Source organism: Alexandromys fortis, unplaced genomic scaffold (genome assembly GCF_014885135.2).
Source record: "Alexandromys fortis isolate MF-2015 unplaced genomic scaffold, M_Fortis_MF-2015_v1.1 scaffold_10, whole genome shotgun sequence".
Taxonomy (NCBI): Eukaryota; Metazoa; Chordata; class Mammalia; order Rodentia; family Cricetidae; genus Alexandromys; species Alexandromys fortis.
In genome coordinates, this window is record NW_026067895.1 from 21,244,489 (window position 1) to 21,264,267 (window position 19,779).

Here is a 19,779-nt window from a genome sequence, read left to right on the forward strand (position 1 = left end):
TGCCTCGATGTATGCCCACATACCAGAGGAGGGTGCCAGATCTCAGTACAGATGGTTGTGAGCCACCATGTGGATGCTGGGAATTGAACTCAGGACCTCTGGAAGAGCAATCAGTGCTCTTAACCTCTGAGCCATCTCTCCAGCCCCCAAATATATTCTGAATTATGAAGTTTTCCTTTCTTTTTCTTTTTTGGTTTTTTGAGACAGAAACTCTATCTTGTCCTGGAACCCACCATGTAGACAAGGCTGGCTTCAGACGCAGAGATCTGCCTGCCTCTGCCTCCCGAGTGCACTCCACTTTAAGGCGTGAAAATTTTTTTCAAAGAAAGATATAGAAATGTGGAAAAAGGAAGTCACTAGAAGTGCCTCCTCTCTCCCCTCTCTCTATATATGTATACACACACATACACATATATAAACGTGTGTGTACACATACAGAGTGAGAGAGTAGATATCACTAGAAGGGGGGAGAGAAGACATTGAATTAAGAGCTGGTTAGTTAAGTGAATAAAGCATTATCTGTGTAAACAAAGTTAAGAGCAAATGCATCCTAACACTGGACCACTTTCTGCAACACTTTAAACATAGTATGCCAGGATACATCTACTAATACTTTTTAAATAGAGCCCTTAAACACTTAACTTTTATTTGTGTATATCTGTTCTCCTCAACTACACCACAAGTTCATTTTCTTATTTGTTTATTTGTTTGTTTTGAGGGAGGATCTCCCTCACATTTGTTTTGCAGCCTAAGCTCACCTTGAATTCACCACCCCGCCACTGCCTCTTGAATGCTGGGATTATGTCCTCCACTATCACATCCGACTAGACTGCAGCTCTTCATGAAGGGCAGTCACTATATACTGCTTCCAGTTCAATTTCAACAAAAACTGGAGTGATCCATAAAAAGCCATGGCGGAAAGCCACTGCCATGTATCCCTGGAAAGAAGGTGTTTCAGACTTGAGCAGCAGTGCCGTGGGGATTCCAGATTAGTTACGATAACTAACTGGTACAGACAGGAGCTCTGCAGCAGCACCCACAACTAACCTGCAAGAAACTGAGCGGCCAGGGTCATGCAAATAATTATTGCTACTGTCTATACAGAACTAGAAAACAACTTACAAACTAAAAACACTAAAGAGACCAAACTAAATGAAAAGGAACTCCTTGCAGTTTCTTTTAAGATAGCTGTTTACAAATAGTTGTTTTCTTAGTAGACAGAAATATGCACTACCCAACATGTATTCCTTCTTTTCGCATTTCCGACTGAGATTACCCGTTCCTAGAATACCTTTTTTAGTTCCTGTGGAAGTTGAGCTAGGAATAAAAATAGCTTTAATATTAATTAAAGATGTAAAGTAGAAATGGGAATCTGCAACGACTAATTAGCACTGACTGAAAGTGAATTTCACCAAAATAGAAATATTTATGTAACAAAAGTGCATCTGCTACTCCATAAATGTCAATCAATCAAAACCGTTCATTTCAAACATGATCTGTGAATGAGACATCATTCTGCAGTGTTTAGTCACTAGAGGCTCAAGATGAGAGCCCGGATAGGATCCAATTGCCAGCTGTGTGTAACTTTAGGCTTTTTATGGTTATCTCACAAACAAAAAGCACCCCATCCTTCATAAATTCCATAGATTCTTTTTAAGTCCCATGATCGCACAAGTTAAGCAGTCATAATGATATTTCAAAGTGCAAGATAACAGACTCAAATCAGTGCCATGAAAGAATAATGTGGGTCATAGTGGTTAATAAAAATTAATGTTGTACTTGAACAAGAGCTCCAGCTATAAATATTCACAGGACATACCTTATTTTCTTTGTATCTACTGAGGTCAGCTATGCAATATTCCTTGAATAATTTATCATAGTATTTCTTTGCAAGTCTCTTCTCCCTAAATCCATAAAAAGTATGTAGCATACATTTAGAAATCCAACCAGTTTGCTGCTTTGAAACATTATCAAATAGGTAGCTTATGATATAAATATTAATGTTAAAAGAGGCCTAACGCAGACAGATGTGCTGACTATCTGGAGATGAACTGCTAATGGCAAGTCTCTTGGAAACTGAAGGACTTGGGGAAATGAGAAATAGAATTACTCTTCATTCATTACCCTTTGTGATATCTGGACTTTGAATAGCACTTTCATGACTTCTTTCTCCCAAAGTATTCAAAACATTTTATAAGAAACATAAAATATCTTATTATAAGACAACAATAAAATAATTATTTTTGAAGATGGGGGTCAAACAATTAGAATTAATATTGTCAAAGATTACTGGAGGAAATTTAACATTTAAGAGTCAAGAGTCTTTAAGTTAAGTTCTATCCTTGATTTAGAAACTGTCCTATAAAGAGTTGAACGCCCTGAACCAATGATGACTAAGACAGTGTAGACTGGTGCTGGAGAGACGGCTCAGAGACTAAGAGAATGGACTGAAATTCCCAACACATGCTGGGTGGCTCACAACCACCCGTAATTCCAGGGAATCAGCATCTTCTGGCCTCCACGGGTTCCCACATACATGTGGCATATACATACACAGACACACACATACACACACACATACAAATAAAAATAATAATATATTTAATAAGTAATAAGCAAAGAGAAAACAGAATAAGAAAGACAAGACTTGGGACTGGAGAGATGGCTCAGTGGTTAAAAGCATTGTCTGCTCTTCCAAAGGTCCGGAGTTCAATTCCCAGCAACCTCATGGTGGCTCACAACCATCTGTAATAAGATCTGGTGCCCTCTTCTGGCTTGCAGGCATACATGCAGACAGAATACTGTATACATAATAAATAAATCTTAAAAAAAAAAAAATACAAGACTAAAACATCTGCTTCACTAGAAGTTAATGGTTGAAATTTCCAAGCCATCAAAATGGCAACACGGTTTAACCAGTGACAGCTCCTGCCAATCTGCTGACCTGAGTTTGAACACTGGAACCACATTGCAAAAAGAGAACCAACTCTTTCAAGTGGTCATTTGACCTCCATCCACATATGCACACAAAGTAAATAAATAAAATGTAATAAAGTTACCAAGTCATATCTGTTTCATCCTCTTCATTCCATAGGAATCTATGGTTTTCTCGTATAACATCCAGGTCTGTCTTATCATTCTCCCTAGGAAGCAAAAATTTTCATTTAGTACAAAAATAAGTCAGATTTAGATTAAATAGTGCTAAAATTTTTGAAACCTTGAATAAAAATATAGATAAAAGTACAATTCTATTTGGAAATTTTTACATAAAACAACTATTTCAGTATTTTCAGAAACTAAGAAAATGCAAGAAAGGAGCAAGCTCAGTAGAAAAACAAATTCAATCATTTCTAAGGGGTCTAATTATACAATTAAGGGGTCACCAAAGCAAGAATGAGAAAGTGAATAGACTCTAAGTGAGGAAACAGGAATAACAACAAGTGAGACAGACCCAAGAGACTAGCCCTCGATGATATGCAATGCTACATCTTTTCACCAGTTTCCTGGGAAGACCAGTAAAGGAGGAAGAGAAATAGATGCTCAGCATGGAAGCAGAAGAAACACTTGAGCAGAGGGCTCAGTGGATGGGGGATCAGAGTGGGACAGCTAATAAAGTGTGCTGAAGTCTTTAGGGCCTACTACCCAGGAGGAAATTCATGCAAGAACAAGAGCCTCGACACAGGAAAAATTTTCTGTGTGGAAATTCTAGAGTGAAGTTTCTAGTTTGTCTTACCTTTTTATTAATGTTTTTTACCTTTTTGAGATTATAAATATAATTACATCATTTCTATCCTCCCCTTTCCTCCCTCCAGCCCCTCTCAGATACCTTCCCAAGTGCTCTCATTCAAATTCACAGCCACCTTTCCAACTGTTACACACACACACACACAGATGTATACAATTATTGGTTGCATCCATTCTTTGGACACTCGCATGGCACTTTCTGGTTTGGGAAGGAGCCTTTCAGATCCTTTTATGAATCGTGTGTCCTAAGTGTCTGATATCTTCAGTAGGGACTTCCCTTCAACCTTCGGAGAGCAACCAAGAGCAACAGAAATAGCCTTAATGTTTGGAGAGTCTCTTGGACATTGCCTTCTTCTTTTTACAGTCCAGCAATCCTGGACACTACAGTTTCCTCATCAAGAAGACACAAGTGTATTTCCCACACACACTGGTACTTCCCACAGCACTCTTGCCTCGACAGATAAGGAAGCTGCCTGAGGCCTGCTGCCAAGGAGGATATAACAGAGGTCCTAGAAAACCATCCATACTCGCCCTACATTCTATGTAAACTTCACAACACTTACCCTAAGCGCTTGAAGTCCTCCCTTTTGCCACCATAGTACAAAATATAGTCATTTACAAACTTCGTGTGCCTTTGATACTGAAATGCAAAACATTAAGGATCTTAATAACTGTTCAAAAACTGTGGCATTGGAATATATTACTAAATGAGAGATACATTACTAAATGGAAAGAAAGAATGGCGTGAGTCCATCTCGCATTTTCAAATGTCAGGCAGACAACTGCATGACAGACTTTCACTTTCTGCTGAAAACAGTTCAAGTGCGTATCACTTGTAGTATCTGGAATCTTCATGCACACATTATTCTTGTGATAAAAATGTACAACCATCAGGGAGAAGAGGGAGCTTTCTGTTCTGTTCCTAGACTGCACACAACCCCATTCTCTTATCCAGTCTAATAATATTACAAATAAAGAAACTGTGGCTTCTAAATTACAGGTAAGAAGTAGAAGTTATTGTCCATTATTACACAATGTAATAACCAATGATAAAGTATATAAAAATAGGATATAATGTTTATAAAACTAAGTCACACCAACATTAAGGTTTCAAAAAGCAAACAAGAAATCAGAAGGCAGGCATGGTGGCTAACACCTATAATGCCAGTGTTCAGGAGGCTGAGGCAGGAGGAACAACAAGTGTTGTTCCCCTCTGTATGCTGTAAATATCACTGGTTAATAAAGAAGATGTTCTGGGCCTGTGATAGGGTAGAGAAGAACTAGGCAGGGAAAACTAAACTGAATGCTGGAAGAAAGACTCGCTGAAACTTTGCCATGATGTACACATTAATAGAAATGGGTTAAGTTAATATGTAAGAGTTAGCCAGTAAGAAGCTAGAGCTAATGGGCCAAGCTAATTAAGACAGTTTCAGCCTGCTCTTCAGGAGTCTGGGCAGCTAGGAAACAAACAAGCAGCTGCCTACAACACTGGCCAGCCTAAGCTACAGAGTGAGACAGTGTCTCAAGAAGAAAAGAAAATAAATAAATAAATCACAGGGTTTTTTTTTTTTTTATTCCACAAAACCATGTATATTTTCCACACACTGTAACAAGATATATGAACATTTAGCATTTGCTTGTGAAGCCTTGGCAGCACTCTCTGCACTCAAGCAAACTGAGCTGTCTCAATTCCTGTGACCACATTCTTGAAGACACAGTTATTTCACTGGCCATGATGTATTCTAACAGAACACTTAATCAGAACATGAAATTGAGGTGGGGGAGCTCAAATACCTCAAGGCCTGGCTTCAAACTCTTCAACTACCACTAAATGGGCATGGGACAGGAGCAGCTAATTTTTTCCATAAGGACCTAGGTGACAAATCTTGCAGGCTTTGCAGTCTCATGTCTGCTGTCACTGCTCAGCTCTGCTAGTATAAGACAGTCAAAGGCAAGAGGCAGGGCTGTGGTCAACACAACTTCTATTAAAACAAAACTATGTCAATGGGAGCTTGGCTTCCAGGAGAACCAGTAGACAAAGGCGCACCCCTCCAAATTCCTCATATACTAACAACTCCAACTTTGGGCACCATATATAAAAACAAATACAAGCCTGTGAGAGGTGGTGACTGAAGGGCACATCCCTAGGCTTTCTTTGTGCCTCATCTATCTCAGATTTGGAGGTGAGGCTAGCAACTAGAAAACACTAATTAAGCACAGACTGAAACAATTACAACAGCCTGCTCTCCCTCACCAACAGCCTGCTCTCCCTCACCTTTAAAAGGCTAAAAGTCATTCTAGAAAAATCATTATCTGTTTTGTTGTTGTTTTGTGTTGAGACAGGGTCCCACAATGTAACCCTAGTTTTCTTGGAGCTTACTATGCTGACCATGCTGGCCTCAAATCTAGAAACCTGCCTGCCTCTGACTCCTGAATGCTGATACTGAAAGTGTCCACCACCACACCCAGCAAGACTGCTAACTTTGAAGATAACTACTTCACTGTAGCTAAACATCCCAGAAGAAAACTGAGGTCCTCTGCTGCAGACAATGGTTTTATCCTATAAAGGTTTGTTTCTTGTACTTGTTCAATAAAATGCTGATTGGCCAATAGCCAGGCAGGAAGTATAGGCGGGGTGACCAGGCAGAAGTAGAGGCAGGGCAACGAGAACAGGAGGATTCTGGGAAGGGGAAAGAGTCAGTCTGTAGCTGTCACCTAGATGCAGAGGAAGCAAAACTGCCTTGCCGAAAAAGGACCAAGTCACATGGCTAACACAGACAAATTAAGAGTAATAAGAAGCCTGAGCTAATAGGCCAATCAGTTTATAATTAAAGTAGACCTCTGTGTGCTTCGAGACTAAATGGCTGCAGGATCAGGCAGGACCGAAATCTCTGTCAACAGAAACCCCTGGCAACACCGCTACCATCCACGCCAGAAAGACATTCATTCCTGCTAGTGCCCTAACACCCACAATGAAGGTGAAGAGAAGGGAGAAGATACATTTAAAGCTTATGGGAGAGAAGACCCACTTGGAGGCTAAGCCAAGCTTCCAATGGGTTAGGAGGTAAGAGAGAGAGAGAGAAAAAAAAAACCTAGGACACAGTAACTTAAAGGGAAAGAATGACACAAAGTGAGTCAGATGACTCTGGAGTGATGCTTCCCTCTCAGTCTCCTGGAGCAGACCCAGAACACCCCGGGTCTTGCCTGACCTCTCCTGTTCTCTACTCTCCCCTCAGCAGTGTGACGTCAGTGTAGCAGGGCCATGAACTCAGACCAGACGGTCTCCAGTTCCCCCTGAGGAGCAGAGTGACAGCAGGCCTATGGATGGCACTCAGGCAGATTTAATTTTAAAACAGAAGTTTTGCAGAAAGTTTAAAATAGCCAAGAACCAGGTGTGAAGGGAATACATTAAAATGATACTACAGAAGACAGGAACAGAGAAGGGAAATCTGGAAAGATTGACAAGAACAGGCTGGAACATCTGTTTAAGTTCACGGACTTTTTAAAGTCTATTTATAGAACAAAACTAATATTATTCATTATTTTTACCCTGAATTTTTCCTATATATTAGCAATAGAGAATTATACCTGAAAATAAATGGCAAATATCTATATCAATAATTACTAGCCTGTAAATATAAAACTGGTCCTTCTGACTTGACAAGATTTTGATTTTAAAAATTAGAAAACACGGTTAATAAGCAGATTTTGAAATATTCTATTGGTTGTAAAAACAGGACTATAAAAAGGATACAGCATCCATAGCTATGAGATGAAACCTTCTATTTCTTGCTTCTTCCCTGTTTAAAAAAAAAAAGCTTAAGTTAACTCAAATATCCATATTTATTAACATAATAAAATCCTCTTGTCCCAAGATTATAAAACAGCTTAAACCAAGGAAAGTCCTAACACCAGAACACCACACCTGTCCAGCAGGTCCGCGGCCACTTGCTTGTGGACCTTCCCATGGTTTTCTTTCTGAAATGGTTTTGTAAGTAGCAACTCATCTTCAACTGTCCTAGTGTATTAAAAAAAAATTCAAAGAGTTAGTTTTTCTTGAAGGATTCACCCCAGTTCTTTGCACGGTTATGACTGCGCAGCAAGTATTCTATTAGTGACCTGCATCTCAGCTGCGGCAGTTTGAAGGAAAAGTTTCCTGTAACTACAGCTGAACACTTGGTCCCCAGCTGGTGGTGCTCTTTTAGGAAGGTGGAGCCTTGCTGGGAAATGGAGCACTGCAGAAGGACGGCGGTTTTATAACCTGGTTCCACGTGTTTCCCTCCCTGACTGTACCCCTTTATGCTCCTGTCTCCAGGTGTTCCTCTCCCCGACTGTACCCCAACATGCTCCTGCCTCCAGGTGTTTCCCTCCCTGACTGTACCCCTTTACGCTCCCGTCTCCAGGTATCCCCCATGCTTGACTGTACCCATTCATGCACCTGCCTCCAGGTGTTCTCCTCCCTGACTGAACCCCTCTCAGTTGCTTCTCATTAGTCACTGGTTCACAACAAGAAATGTAACACATCAATTCAACGAATTAAAGATTTAACTTTAAATGATTCGCTGATCTTTAACAAGACGTTTTGCATCTTATTCTTATTTAATGCTTATAAAATGGAAATGACAAAACAAAATGGCTGGTTCTAACCAGCAGGTTCCTAGTTCAGTTCCTGACTCAATCATTTACCACCGAATCTTATTATTAGATTACTTATCTGTAAAGGAGGAATAAGGATGATTTAACAATTAAAAAAAATATGGAAAAGAAAGGTTAACTATAAAGGACACTGACCACAAATGAGCAGCCTTACTGATACAGATAAATAAAACCCTAGACCATGGTATCCAACTAAATTTGGTCAAATTCTATTCTTGCTTACTGCAGCTGGGGCAAGCATTCTACCAACTTAATTACCTCCTCAGACCAAACGTAATGTTTCTTAATGAAAATCTAAAAAACATACATTGTTATTAATAGTATTTCATAATTATACTATTCTTTTTGTTATTCATGAAGATTGACGATCTTATAAAACGTTCAGTCCTAGTTAGTGAACCTAACATATTGGTCTCACTGTGGAATAATGAACCAACTTCTCTAAGCTCCATTAGTATGAATCAAGCACTCCAATGTCAATACGTAACATGAAGTTTCTAAGCACCAAAAGCTAAGAGCAATGCCCCTAAACACAGCAACTTGAAGACAGCCTTTAGCTGGACATGGCAGCTCAAACCTGGAATCCCAGCACTTGGGAAGCTGAGGCAAGACTATGAGTTTAGGACAGCCTGGGCCATATAAGGAATTCCAGGTCAGCCTCAACTACATAAACACTGTCCCAGAAAACAAAAATGACAACAAAAGAACATATCCTGTTTGTGACAGCCAGGCTTGTGTGCTGGATCTTGGTCCCTCCAATTCAATAAAGCTCCCCAGGAGTTCCCTCCATTGACCTGCTCGTTCAAGAAAGCATCACAACTGTTCTGAATTACAATTCATCCTCCACATGGACCTCACTTGGAAAGCAAGCACTAGCAACTAAACCCCCTTTAAGTTGTGACATTTTCAGGCACAGTCTTAACAACTGCAAAGCAAATAAAACAAAACACATGCAATAGCGAATCTTTCCTTTTCCCACCATCCCTTTCAATAAACCCCTTCACAACTACCTCCAAATGTAAATCCGTCTACTGCAGTGTAATGAACAAAGCTCACTTGCTACAGCAGTTATTCCCATGTGCAATCTCAGTCCTAAACCTTCCAGTACTACTTACTTACGTATCCTTCATGTCAGTCCAGAAATAACGTGAACTACAGACCGATAAAGACTTACTTCTTCTTTTTGTTGGATTCTCCACCTTGCTCATCATCACTAAAATCCGAATCGTAACCTCCATGCCCGTGCATCTGCAAAGGAGTACAAAGTCAGCTGTGCAGACCTTCGGCTGCCAAATATTCAGGAAACACAAGCGTAAAAAGTACGTGATCTCAAACAGCCGCAGGATTTATCAGACGAGGCAGGCAGATCGCTGTCTATGGCTATGAAGCTATCTAAACCTTTCATTGCCTTTGAAGTAACAGACTGAGAGCTCAGAAGTGCACAAACGTTTTCCACCTTTAACTGCTATTAAGGAAATTAGCCGCTGGCCTTTACAGTGAAACCTAAGACTGGATGCTGCAAAATGGCTGTATGTGTCACCTTCATCTGACTCACAATGTAAGCTACTGTCTAGTGTGCACCTCCTAACGATGTTTCAGCCATGGACAGACCCCAAAAATTTTTTATAAAGCCGAGACATTACTGCCCAGCACTTCAACTATACATTTTACATGTGTAGCTATGCCAACTGTGCAAATGGCATTACATGACAGTTTATCTACAGCAATAATTACAACAACATGATATACAGGGTTATAGCCTAGAAAGAAACTAGTTTCCAGGCTGTCTGTGGTTGTGAGTGTGTGATGGCTGTACCACTGAGTAAACATGCTCTGTGATGGCTGACCACTGGAGAAACTGCCAGAAGATGTATTTCTCAAGTGTCTCTTATTAAGCAGTACTATATAATCATTTTGTCATAGGCACTGTGCTAAGTACTTTATAAACAATGCTTATGATTTTCCGAGTTAAAAACAAGTACTTACATTTTAGGAATGAGAAGGGTCAAGGGCAAAACCAATTTTACAAAGCAAATAGCTAACCTGATCTACTTGATTTTTACAGCCCTAGTTTAAATCTTGTCTCGGGAATACGGTTAGTCACAACTAACCAGACTGTGTTTGCAAACAGTACACTATCAAATAATTGAAAACCTTCCCTTAAATTTTTAAACATGAGTTGTTTTGCTTGAGGTTTCCTCAGAATAAATCACGTTACCCCTTTGCTTAGTCAGTTTTATTGCTGATTTTTAGATGGACATTCTTGGAGTTGGTGAGAAGCCTCAGCTGTCAATCAGTTATGTCTGAAAAGACATCTGATTCCAGCATTCCACAGAACCTGAAACACACATGAGCAGGGGTACAGATGGGTTGCCTCACTATTGGATGCCATCAATATTCAATTCCTACACCTGAAGGAAGCCAGTCCAGGTCAGGTGACACTATTTTTAGCTTCAGTATTTGTGTCAGCAAGTGCACAGAACATGGGGTACACATGAATAGGGGTATGGGTGGGTTGCAATCTCTACAGCTGACAGGAACCAGAGCAGGCAAACTGGCATTAACTTTAGCCAGTGTGTAGGCAAGTACAGCTAGGACGATGCTTCCAATCTCGACGACCTTCCTTATGTGACTGCAACTCTTGGGACTTCATTCATTAGATAAACAAAGTAGCTGTGTCCAGCCACTGAAGTCTGTAATTCTACTTCCAGACTTGGGTGTGTGAATACTCACCTCTCTTCCCTATCCCACCAACTGCTAAAGCCCACAGCCAAGCTTGGAGGCACAGGTTTGCATGCCATGGTTCCCCACCTTCCCCGGCTGACATCTATCGCTGCCTTTATACATCGAAACTTCACAATTTTTAGCAGATCAACACATTATCACAGCGGTTCCTCTAATCCTACATCCTCACTTTCTTCATATTTTGACAAATCATAGTGTGGAGCCTGGGGCTTTGGCCGAATCCAAGGTCTGGCACAGATACTTTTCACTTAGCTTATCTTTTGCAAAGAGAGTATTCCTTAATCTCTCTGATGTAAAGGTTAACAGAAGTCCGGACCTCGCAGGAGTAAATGAGTCACCAAGCTTAAAGTGTTTGGGACTGGTATCTGGCACAGTAAACCCTGTAAATATGAACTAGTAGATCATCCTGACCCCTCATCCCCGACACCACTTCCCTGCTCTGACTCCCCTATTGATCCTTCCTCTGGCAGCCTCACCAATCCCAATCTACCTTAACTCAGTAGCTTCACTAAAATCCTCTCACTCAAACCATGCTATCAATCGACTAGAGTTAAGCAAAGAGAATGGGGGGATGGTATCTGCTGCTCCTACAATCTGTCAAAATAAAAATTACAACCAACAGCTATGAGGAACCAGTTTCAAAGTCCCTTCTAACACGCAATACGCCCACGGCCCTCCTTACACACCCCTTCCCTTCCGCTCCTCTCTGTTTGGCAAGTTCGTCCCAAGAGTCGTGGCAGCTGCAACGACGACCCACGGCCTCAGCGAGCCGCTGCAGGTCCGTGCCGGTCCTACCGAGCCGCGCAGCGACGCCGCCAGCGCCACCGCCACCGCCCGCCGCACGCCCGTCCCTACGGGTACCGGCTGGGAGCAGCTTCCGGCCGGCTCAGGGGTGTGTCACTGCTACAAGGCACCGATCTCCGGCGCTCCGACCTGGTGCTGCAGTCAGAACGGCTCGGGGGAAACAAGGACAGCGGGAGTAAAGGCCCGGAAGAGGAAGCGGAGGCTGTGGTCCTCCATTCTCTCCTGGGCCACCTCCCTTTCCCTCTGGGGAATCCAACATGTAGTACAATGTGGCACTGCCCGCAGCCCAGCCCACGTCCTTCATTGGAAAAGATATCTTGCTATAGGAATAGCCTGTCGCCTGCGGTCCTCTCTCTAGTAACCTTAGTAACGCCTCCACGGAGCATCCTCGCCCAGAAAGCGGCTCAGCCTCAGATCTGCCTTATTACCCTTCTCTTCCCCCAGGAAAACAGTGTTCATAATTAGAACAAAAATAGCTTCTCCGCGTTCCGCCACCCACACAATAGATACTGTTCCAAATGCAGTGCTGGCGGCTGAAGAAATCGAATTGGCAAGGAAAGGAAGACATGAGGAATGGGAGAGGTTTCACAGGGTGGCGGATTCTCGGCCAATAAGCGACCTGGCACGTGCGAAAAGGCATCCAAAATAGAATTTAAAAAAGGGAGGGGGCAAAATTAAATTATTTTAATCCCCACCAGTTCTTCCTGCATTGTGCTCATACACCGTGACGTACCATTCTGCTTTCAGACCTTGTCTCCCTCCACGAGATCCATCTCGTCCTTCGCACCCAACAGTGTCTTTGAAATCAAAGGAGCTACTAAAGCATTCCTTGAATAGGACTGGCTTTCACAGCAGGCCCATTTTAAGAAAAATTCTGGCACATAATAATACACTTTCGCTTTTACATCTTTCATCCTAAACAGTAGATAACAATATCTCTGTCAATCAGTTCAAGACTTCTTTTCATTCCTGGCAGTAAATTATAGATACATCCCGGAGCAGTAAGTGTGATCTTGTTAGTTACATGATTATAAATTCATGTATTTCAAGATGCATTTGAACTATACTGTGATAAAAATATTTCCTTAAGAAACTAAAGACAACAGGAAACCTCATACTTTACTATTATAACATATTGAGTTATTTTGTGGAGTAGTTATTTTTGATAAATATCTAAATACAAAATACTTTGGTTTTTTATGTATTACTAATAAAGTCAAGAACATCTGCACCTTATATCCATCTCCTTTATACCGGTTTGACATATATTAGAATTCTTGTTTCTTTTTAAGTGTCTTTTATCTGCTAACTTCGTTTCGCCTAACAACTCTGTGCCACTATTTTTAAAACTTTTTGTTTATACGTACATATGTGTGCCTGCTTCTCTGTGTTACATGTGGAGGACAGAACACTGTGTAGGAAGCCCTTGGAACAGGAGTTGGAGTGGTCTGGGCCATCTGTTGTGGGTACTAGTCCTCTAAAAGAACAGCCAGTCTTTCAACTGCTTTGCCAACTGTGGTGGTTTTGAATGAGAATGGTGCCCATGGACTGATATATTTGAATGCTTAGTCCCCATTTATTGAAATGTTTGGGAAGGATTAAGAGGTGTGGCCTTTATAGAGTCGGTGTGGCCTTATTGGAGGAGGTGTGCGACTAAGGTAGGCTTTGAGGTTTCCAAAGTCCAGAGGCCCAGTCTCTTTCTATCTATCTATCTATCTATCTATCTATCTATCTATCTATCTATCTATCATCTATCTATCTACCATCTATCTATCATCTACCATCTACCTATCATCTCTATCTCCCCACTACCTGCCGCCTGTAACTTGTGGATCAGATGTGAACTCTCGGCTACTGATCTAGAACCATGCCTGTCTGCTGCTGAGTTCCTTGCCATGATCGTCATGAACTCACCCTCCACAACTGTAAGTAAGCCCTCAGTTAAATATAAGTTTATAAGTTTCCTTGTTCACGGTGTCTCTGGACAGCAATGGAACTGTAAGACCCCATCTCTCCAACACATGCTTTGCTTTACACATGAGGGAGAGAAGAACAGATTGGGACTCTGCAAGTCGACAAGGGCTTGGAGCTGGGCAGTGCTTGCCTTTCTATGCTTCAGCTTCTATCCCTCTGCTCATGGCTCTATGGGAAGTGGCTTCTGGTTTGATATGTGTGCCTATTTTTCATTCAATCAAAGCTTTCCTTGTTTGCTTTGCAGTCACCAGCTACTGGAGACCATAAAGACAAAATATATGCTATAACTAGGTCACATCACCTGAAATTGAAACAACACAGGACTGAAAACTTGCCTGATGGAAAATCTCAAGTAAGCAATTACAACTCAATATTAAAAGATACAAACACCCATCAAATAAATACTTGCTCTGGGTGGGGCAGTCATTAGGAAAACAGACGTTTAAAAACTGCTTCCTTATCTCAAAGACTAGCTAGTTGGAAAGACAGAGTATATAAAGTAATAGCACTAATGTATTTTATCATACACCCTAAGTAGATGGTATTTGGAAACCTATGGGTCCCACGCTTTAAGATCTGTTATTGATGTTTGCAAAAATGTAAATATGCATTGATATTATGTAACCCAAAGCAACAAAATGCTATGGTAAATATGAGATAATGGTGGGAGATTATGGGATGATGGTGGTGGTAAAATACCAAAGTTGTGTTTTTTTTTTGGAAAAAATTGTAATTTTATTTGCTATAATAAAAATATGTTTTCTTACAAGGTGCAACTTCTTTTTTTTTAAATATAATTTTTTTATTGAAAAAAAAAGATTTCCGCCTCCTCCCCGCCTCCCATTTCCCACCCCATCTCCCATTTCCCCCCTCCTCCCTCTCCTCTCCCCCTCCCCCCCACTCCTCTCCCCCTCCCTCTCCAGTCTGAGGGGCAGTCAGGGTTCCCTGCCCTGTGGAAAGTCCAAAGTATCCCAAGGAGGAGCAGAAGGAGGGAAAATATGAGCAAAGAAGTCAGGACCACAAGGGGTGCACCCACCCACGGAGACAGTGGGGCTGATCTATTGTGAGCTCACCAAGGCCAGCTGGACTACGACTGAAAAACCATGGGATAAAACCGGACTCTCTGAATATGGCGGACAATGAGGGCTGCTGAGAAGCCAAGGACAATGCCACTGGGTTTTGATCCTACTTCATGTTCTGGCTTTGTGGGAGCCTAGCCAGTTTGGATGTCCACCTTCCTAGACCAAGATGGAGCGGGGAGGACTTTGGACTTTCCACAAAGTTGTGTTTTTAATACTTACTCTGAATTCAGAATTAAAAAAAATGAGTAGTGAGGGAAAGGTTGCTGAGAGAACCCAAGAGTAGACTGGCAATGTTCTTGGAAGCTAGGCTTTGCTGTTTGGTTCGTGCTAAAGGAGAGTTCTAAAATACAGGGTGGTATTTTGGCTCAGCGAGGACATGAAAATCAGTGTAGATGGTGTGTTTAAAGGGTCATTCCTGGCTCACAGTAAGGTTTAATACGTGTTCACTGTTGTTTTGAAAAGGAAACACTTTGTGTAGTGTTTTAGTGATATATTTTCTGTTTAGTGGAATGTAGAAAAACAAGAATGGCTGGAGGCAGAAGGGGCAGTGTGGAGTTCATCAGGACAGATAGCAGGCAGTGTTGGGAACTGAGAGAAATAATTTAATAGTTGAAGGAATAATGGTAGATGTTGTGGCCAGTTGAGTGCACAGGATGAAGGATAGAAGAACGAAAGTTGTATGTGAAGTTGAAAAGATTGAAGGATTGTAAGCATTTTAATGAAGCCAGGAGGGTTACTTAAAAAAAAAAATACGTCCTTGGTGAAATAATAAATTTGCTTGGGGGGGGACTGGAAACTAGCAAAGCACACAAAAATATTAAAATATCTCTTCTGTGAAAAACTTTGATATTTGCGTACTTTGGTTTAGACATTCTCTACCTCTTTATTCTTTTCTGAAGATTTTTAACTCATCTTTATTTTATGTGTATGATTGTTTTGCCTCCATGTATGTTTGTACATCACATGCATACAGTGCCCAGAAAGGCCAGAAGAGGGAATCAGAACATTTGGGACAGGACTTACAGACAGGTGTGATCTGGAACTGGGAACCAAACTAAGATGCCCTGCGAGATCACTGCATGCTCTTTACCACCGGACCATCTCTCCAGCCTGTCTACTTGTAGAGCCTTTCACCTCTCCATCTTCCCCCTGAGAACATAATATCACCACTGTCGCCCCCTATCAAAAGCGTCTCTGACTTCAGAGTCAACTAGAATTTCCCTGGAGTCATATTCCTGCCACTCACAAGTTAGACAATTCTGGCAAATGATTTCATTCCCTAAATCTTAATTTCCTCACCGATAAAATGGGACTATATGTGTATCTGTATTTCAGGGATTGATGAAGTTTAAAAGGAAGGGATTCAGACCAAAGGATGCCTTGCCAATAGTGACTACAATAAGTGCTCCTTGAAAAAAGAACCCAAATACAAACAAAGAATAAGTTTAACTACTAACTGCTTCTCAAGTATGCCCTCGGAAATAGATGAATATATACCCAGTTCTGTGGTTAACAGCAGAAGATTTAGTATGGTCTGTTCAATAGATAATTCTGGGTCAATGGAATAAAATGGGGGACTTTTTTTCCTGGAGGAAGCATGATACTCAACCCTCTTACTCATTCCAGATAGGCAACCAAAAACAGACCAAAATAACAATACCACTAAAGTTCAACTCAGAAAACTAGCAAGTTTCTGGAGTCACTTAGAGGAGCATGGGTAAGTAGTTACTTACAGGAACACAGGCAGCTACATCACCAAAAGTTCACCCTATAACTCATGAAAGCAAGAATTCTGGAGCTCTCTGCACAATTTACAGGCAGCTCAGGAGGTCAGTATCCCTTCTTCTGGACAGTATATAGCCCTGAGGAGGGAGATGCTTTGTAAATCTGATAAGTTTCAGGGACTTCTTGAGATGTGCGAGTTGTTTACTGGCTGAATCTTAACTAGCCTTCCTTCAGAACTTACAGGGACTTGAGTTCCCTCCTGTGTGAAATATTTCAATTTGGAGGAAATTGGGGCTGCAGAGATAGCTCAGTAAATGCATGCTGCTTTTACAATGGGCCCGAGTTCAGTTCCCAGCACCCACATGAGGCAACTGCCAACCGCTTTTGACTACAGCTACAAGGGATCCAGGGTCCCCTTCTGGCCTCCTCCAACACCTGGTCCACATGCACATGCCCAGATATTTATAGACATAATTAAAAAGAAAATAAATCTTTCAATTTGGAAGAAATTGCCGCACAACATATGGTTTAAAAAGTTAAGCTCGATTCCTGCCTAAAATGATATACAAGTTAGTTTTAAATAAAACAGGAAAACATCTTCATGGTATTTTAAAATATTTTTCTTAGAGCCAGAAAGACTTTCTTAAATAGAATGCACAAGGAATTAACCATAAGGAAACATAAATAAGTTAAGACATCTGTTCACTTAAAATCTTTTATTAAGAAACTGAAAGTTAATTTGCAGTTTGGGAGAAAAAAATCACATATGTATTCACAAATGCATACATACACACATATATGAGTATATATACATAGGCAATAAATTATAGAAATATATACATGTATACACATATATTATATATACTATTATACTAGGGGCTGGAGAGATGGCTCAGAGATTACAAGCACTTGCAGAACTTGCAGAGAACCCAGGTTTGGTTCCCAACACACATGTCAGCTCACAATCATCTGTAACTCCAGCTCCAGTGTACCTAATGCCCCCTTCTGCCTCCAGAGGCACTTCACATATGTGATGTGCATACAAGCATGCAGGCAAAACACTCAGACAGATAAAAGCAAAACCAATTAACTTGCTTTTAAAAACACTGAAAATGTATCACATTAAAAGTAGAAGTCTTGAGGGAAAAAATGGCAAAGGACTTGAAGGAATCGTCCACAGGAGATAACAAATGCTGGTGCATAGACAGGAACACACTCATTTTTACTGTTGCTGGACAAATGCAGGTTGGGAGCACAGAACACGTGATTGCACACTACAGTGGACAAGGAGAAGGCAGCTGACCTAGTGATGGTGAAGAGGGGCCCTGACCTCAGCTTCTACACACTGGTGCTGAGCATTGGAAACAGCATTGGAATAACACTGACTGATGCTGGATAAACATAGAATGTTCCATTTGATTCTTTAACAACAAAATGTTCATAGTCATTGAAAGACCTGAACTAGACTATTCATAGCAAATCTATTAGGAAGGAAGGAAGCTAGAAGAAGCAATCCAACTAAGGTAGTTGAGTAAGTTTTGGGTTAAGTGCACAACAGAATACTACACAGCAAAAACCATGAAGAAACTACAACTAAATCCATACAACAGCAGTGTGGATGATTCTAAAAAAAATGTAATGTACAGCAGAAGAATTGCAAATGTCAGGTGATACATATATGCTTCTATCTATATAAAGAGCACACGCAACAAATGTGATGATTATGTAGAGTAATGCTCGTGTTAATTAGCTATATCTCGTTCTTCCACATTGTAAATTTATTTCAAAGCAATATGTTGTGAAGGTAAGTAGAAAAGAAATTTATCCATCAAATTGAAAAAAAAAAGGAAATGAATTTACAATCTTGCTGAAAGTCATTGGTGATGTCTAAGGAACAAGACTAGAAAGGGAAGAAGACAGGAGGTGAGAGCTCTGAGAATGGGAATGGCCTAGCCAACCCTGGTGCTCATGATATGAGGGGCTCTTTTACAGATGAGATTTATATACTTCCATGTATATGTGTTGTAGCCATTGGAAAACTCATATATGTTTGTAATAATATATGATATATAACATAATGTATGTATATGACTGTCTATGGCTCATAACAACTTTAACTGAAAATGAAAATTTTGTCGAAGCAATTTCAATTGAAAACACAGATTGAAGAATGGTAGGTAGAATTTAGCATGTCCAATGAAATCATGCCACACAAATGTTCACATAATCAAAAACAAACATCCTGTGGTCACCAAGATGGAGCAGGGGTCAGGGGGAGCTCCATAAATGCTGAGATGACACAACCAGTACCCAGAGAACCTTCAACTTGGCAGAGTCAGCTTGGATTTCACAAGCCCAGATCTCGAAGGTATCTAGGGAACCTTCGCGGTAAAGCTGGGCTCTTGGTTAGAGAGAAAGGGTGCAACTATATCCTTTGCCAACTGGTCAAAGGTTGTGTGCTCACTTGTCTAAAAGCCTGGAGGAAGCGGCCAATCAGGCTGGGGTGAGTAAATACTGCAATCTGAATGTGCACTGGGAGACAGAAGTTCACCCACTAGCTAAATGAATTGATTGTCTTTTTTAGGTCGGTTCCCAGGAGACGAGAGAAGAGACGGGCTGTCTATAAAACCCTTTGTGAGGCAGTAGTGGTCGAGGGACCTTGTGATCAAGAGATAGGAGGCACTTAGTGTACAGATGAGACAGAAGGCAGAGCCCAGGAACACCAAACATCACTGGGAAATTGATGAGCTGGGTTCTGCTATAAGATATCTAAGGTTATCAAGGTTCCAAGCCTCACCCAGGAACTGCTCTGGGAAAGGCTAATGTGGAAATGGAGGGGGATGTAGATGTGTGCTGGGTGGACCTTTCTTCAAAGGCTGACCAGTCTGGGGGCTCTGGACATGGGTCTCCTCTAAGAGTAATAGGTTATTTAGTACCTTATGGTGAGCAAGAACAGAAGCAGACCCAGGAAGTAACGGAGATGCCAGGAAGGTGCGTATCCTAAGAGAGGGGAAACCAGAAATACCTCAGAGATCAAAGACGTCATATT

At 41.1% G+C, this 19,779-nt stretch overlaps 1 protein-coding gene across 2 annotated transcripts in view; it reads right to left on the reverse strand.

Annotated features, from left to right (window-relative positions):
- The window catches only part of LOC126512167 (protein FRA10AC1 homolog), a 29,049-nt gene extending 17,022 nt beyond the window's left edge, over positions 1 to 12,027 (reverse strand). The window contains exons 1-7 of one of the 2 annotated variants that reach the window (XM_050159782.1): positions 11,832 to 12,027; positions 9,575 to 9,648; positions 7,670 to 7,762; positions 7,499 to 7,544; positions 4,308 to 4,384; positions 3,060 to 3,143; positions 1,820 to 1,904 (exon numbers count right to left, since the gene is read on the reverse strand). In XM_050159782.1, coding sequence (XP_050015739.1) covers positions 1,820 to 1,904; positions 3,060 to 3,143; positions 4,308 to 4,384; positions 7,499 to 7,544; positions 7,670 to 7,762; positions 9,575 to 9,648 — 459 coding nt within the window. In that variant the 5' untranslated portion in view covers positions 11,832 to 12,027. The remainder of the gene's footprint in view (positions 1 to 1,819; positions 1,905 to 3,059; positions 3,144 to 4,307; positions 4,385 to 7,498; positions 7,545 to 7,669; positions 7,763 to 9,574; positions 9,649 to 11,831) is intronic. The other variant, XM_050159773.1, reaches the window with a different exon arrangement.
- Positions 12,028 to 19,779: the final 7,752 nt, after the last annotated feature.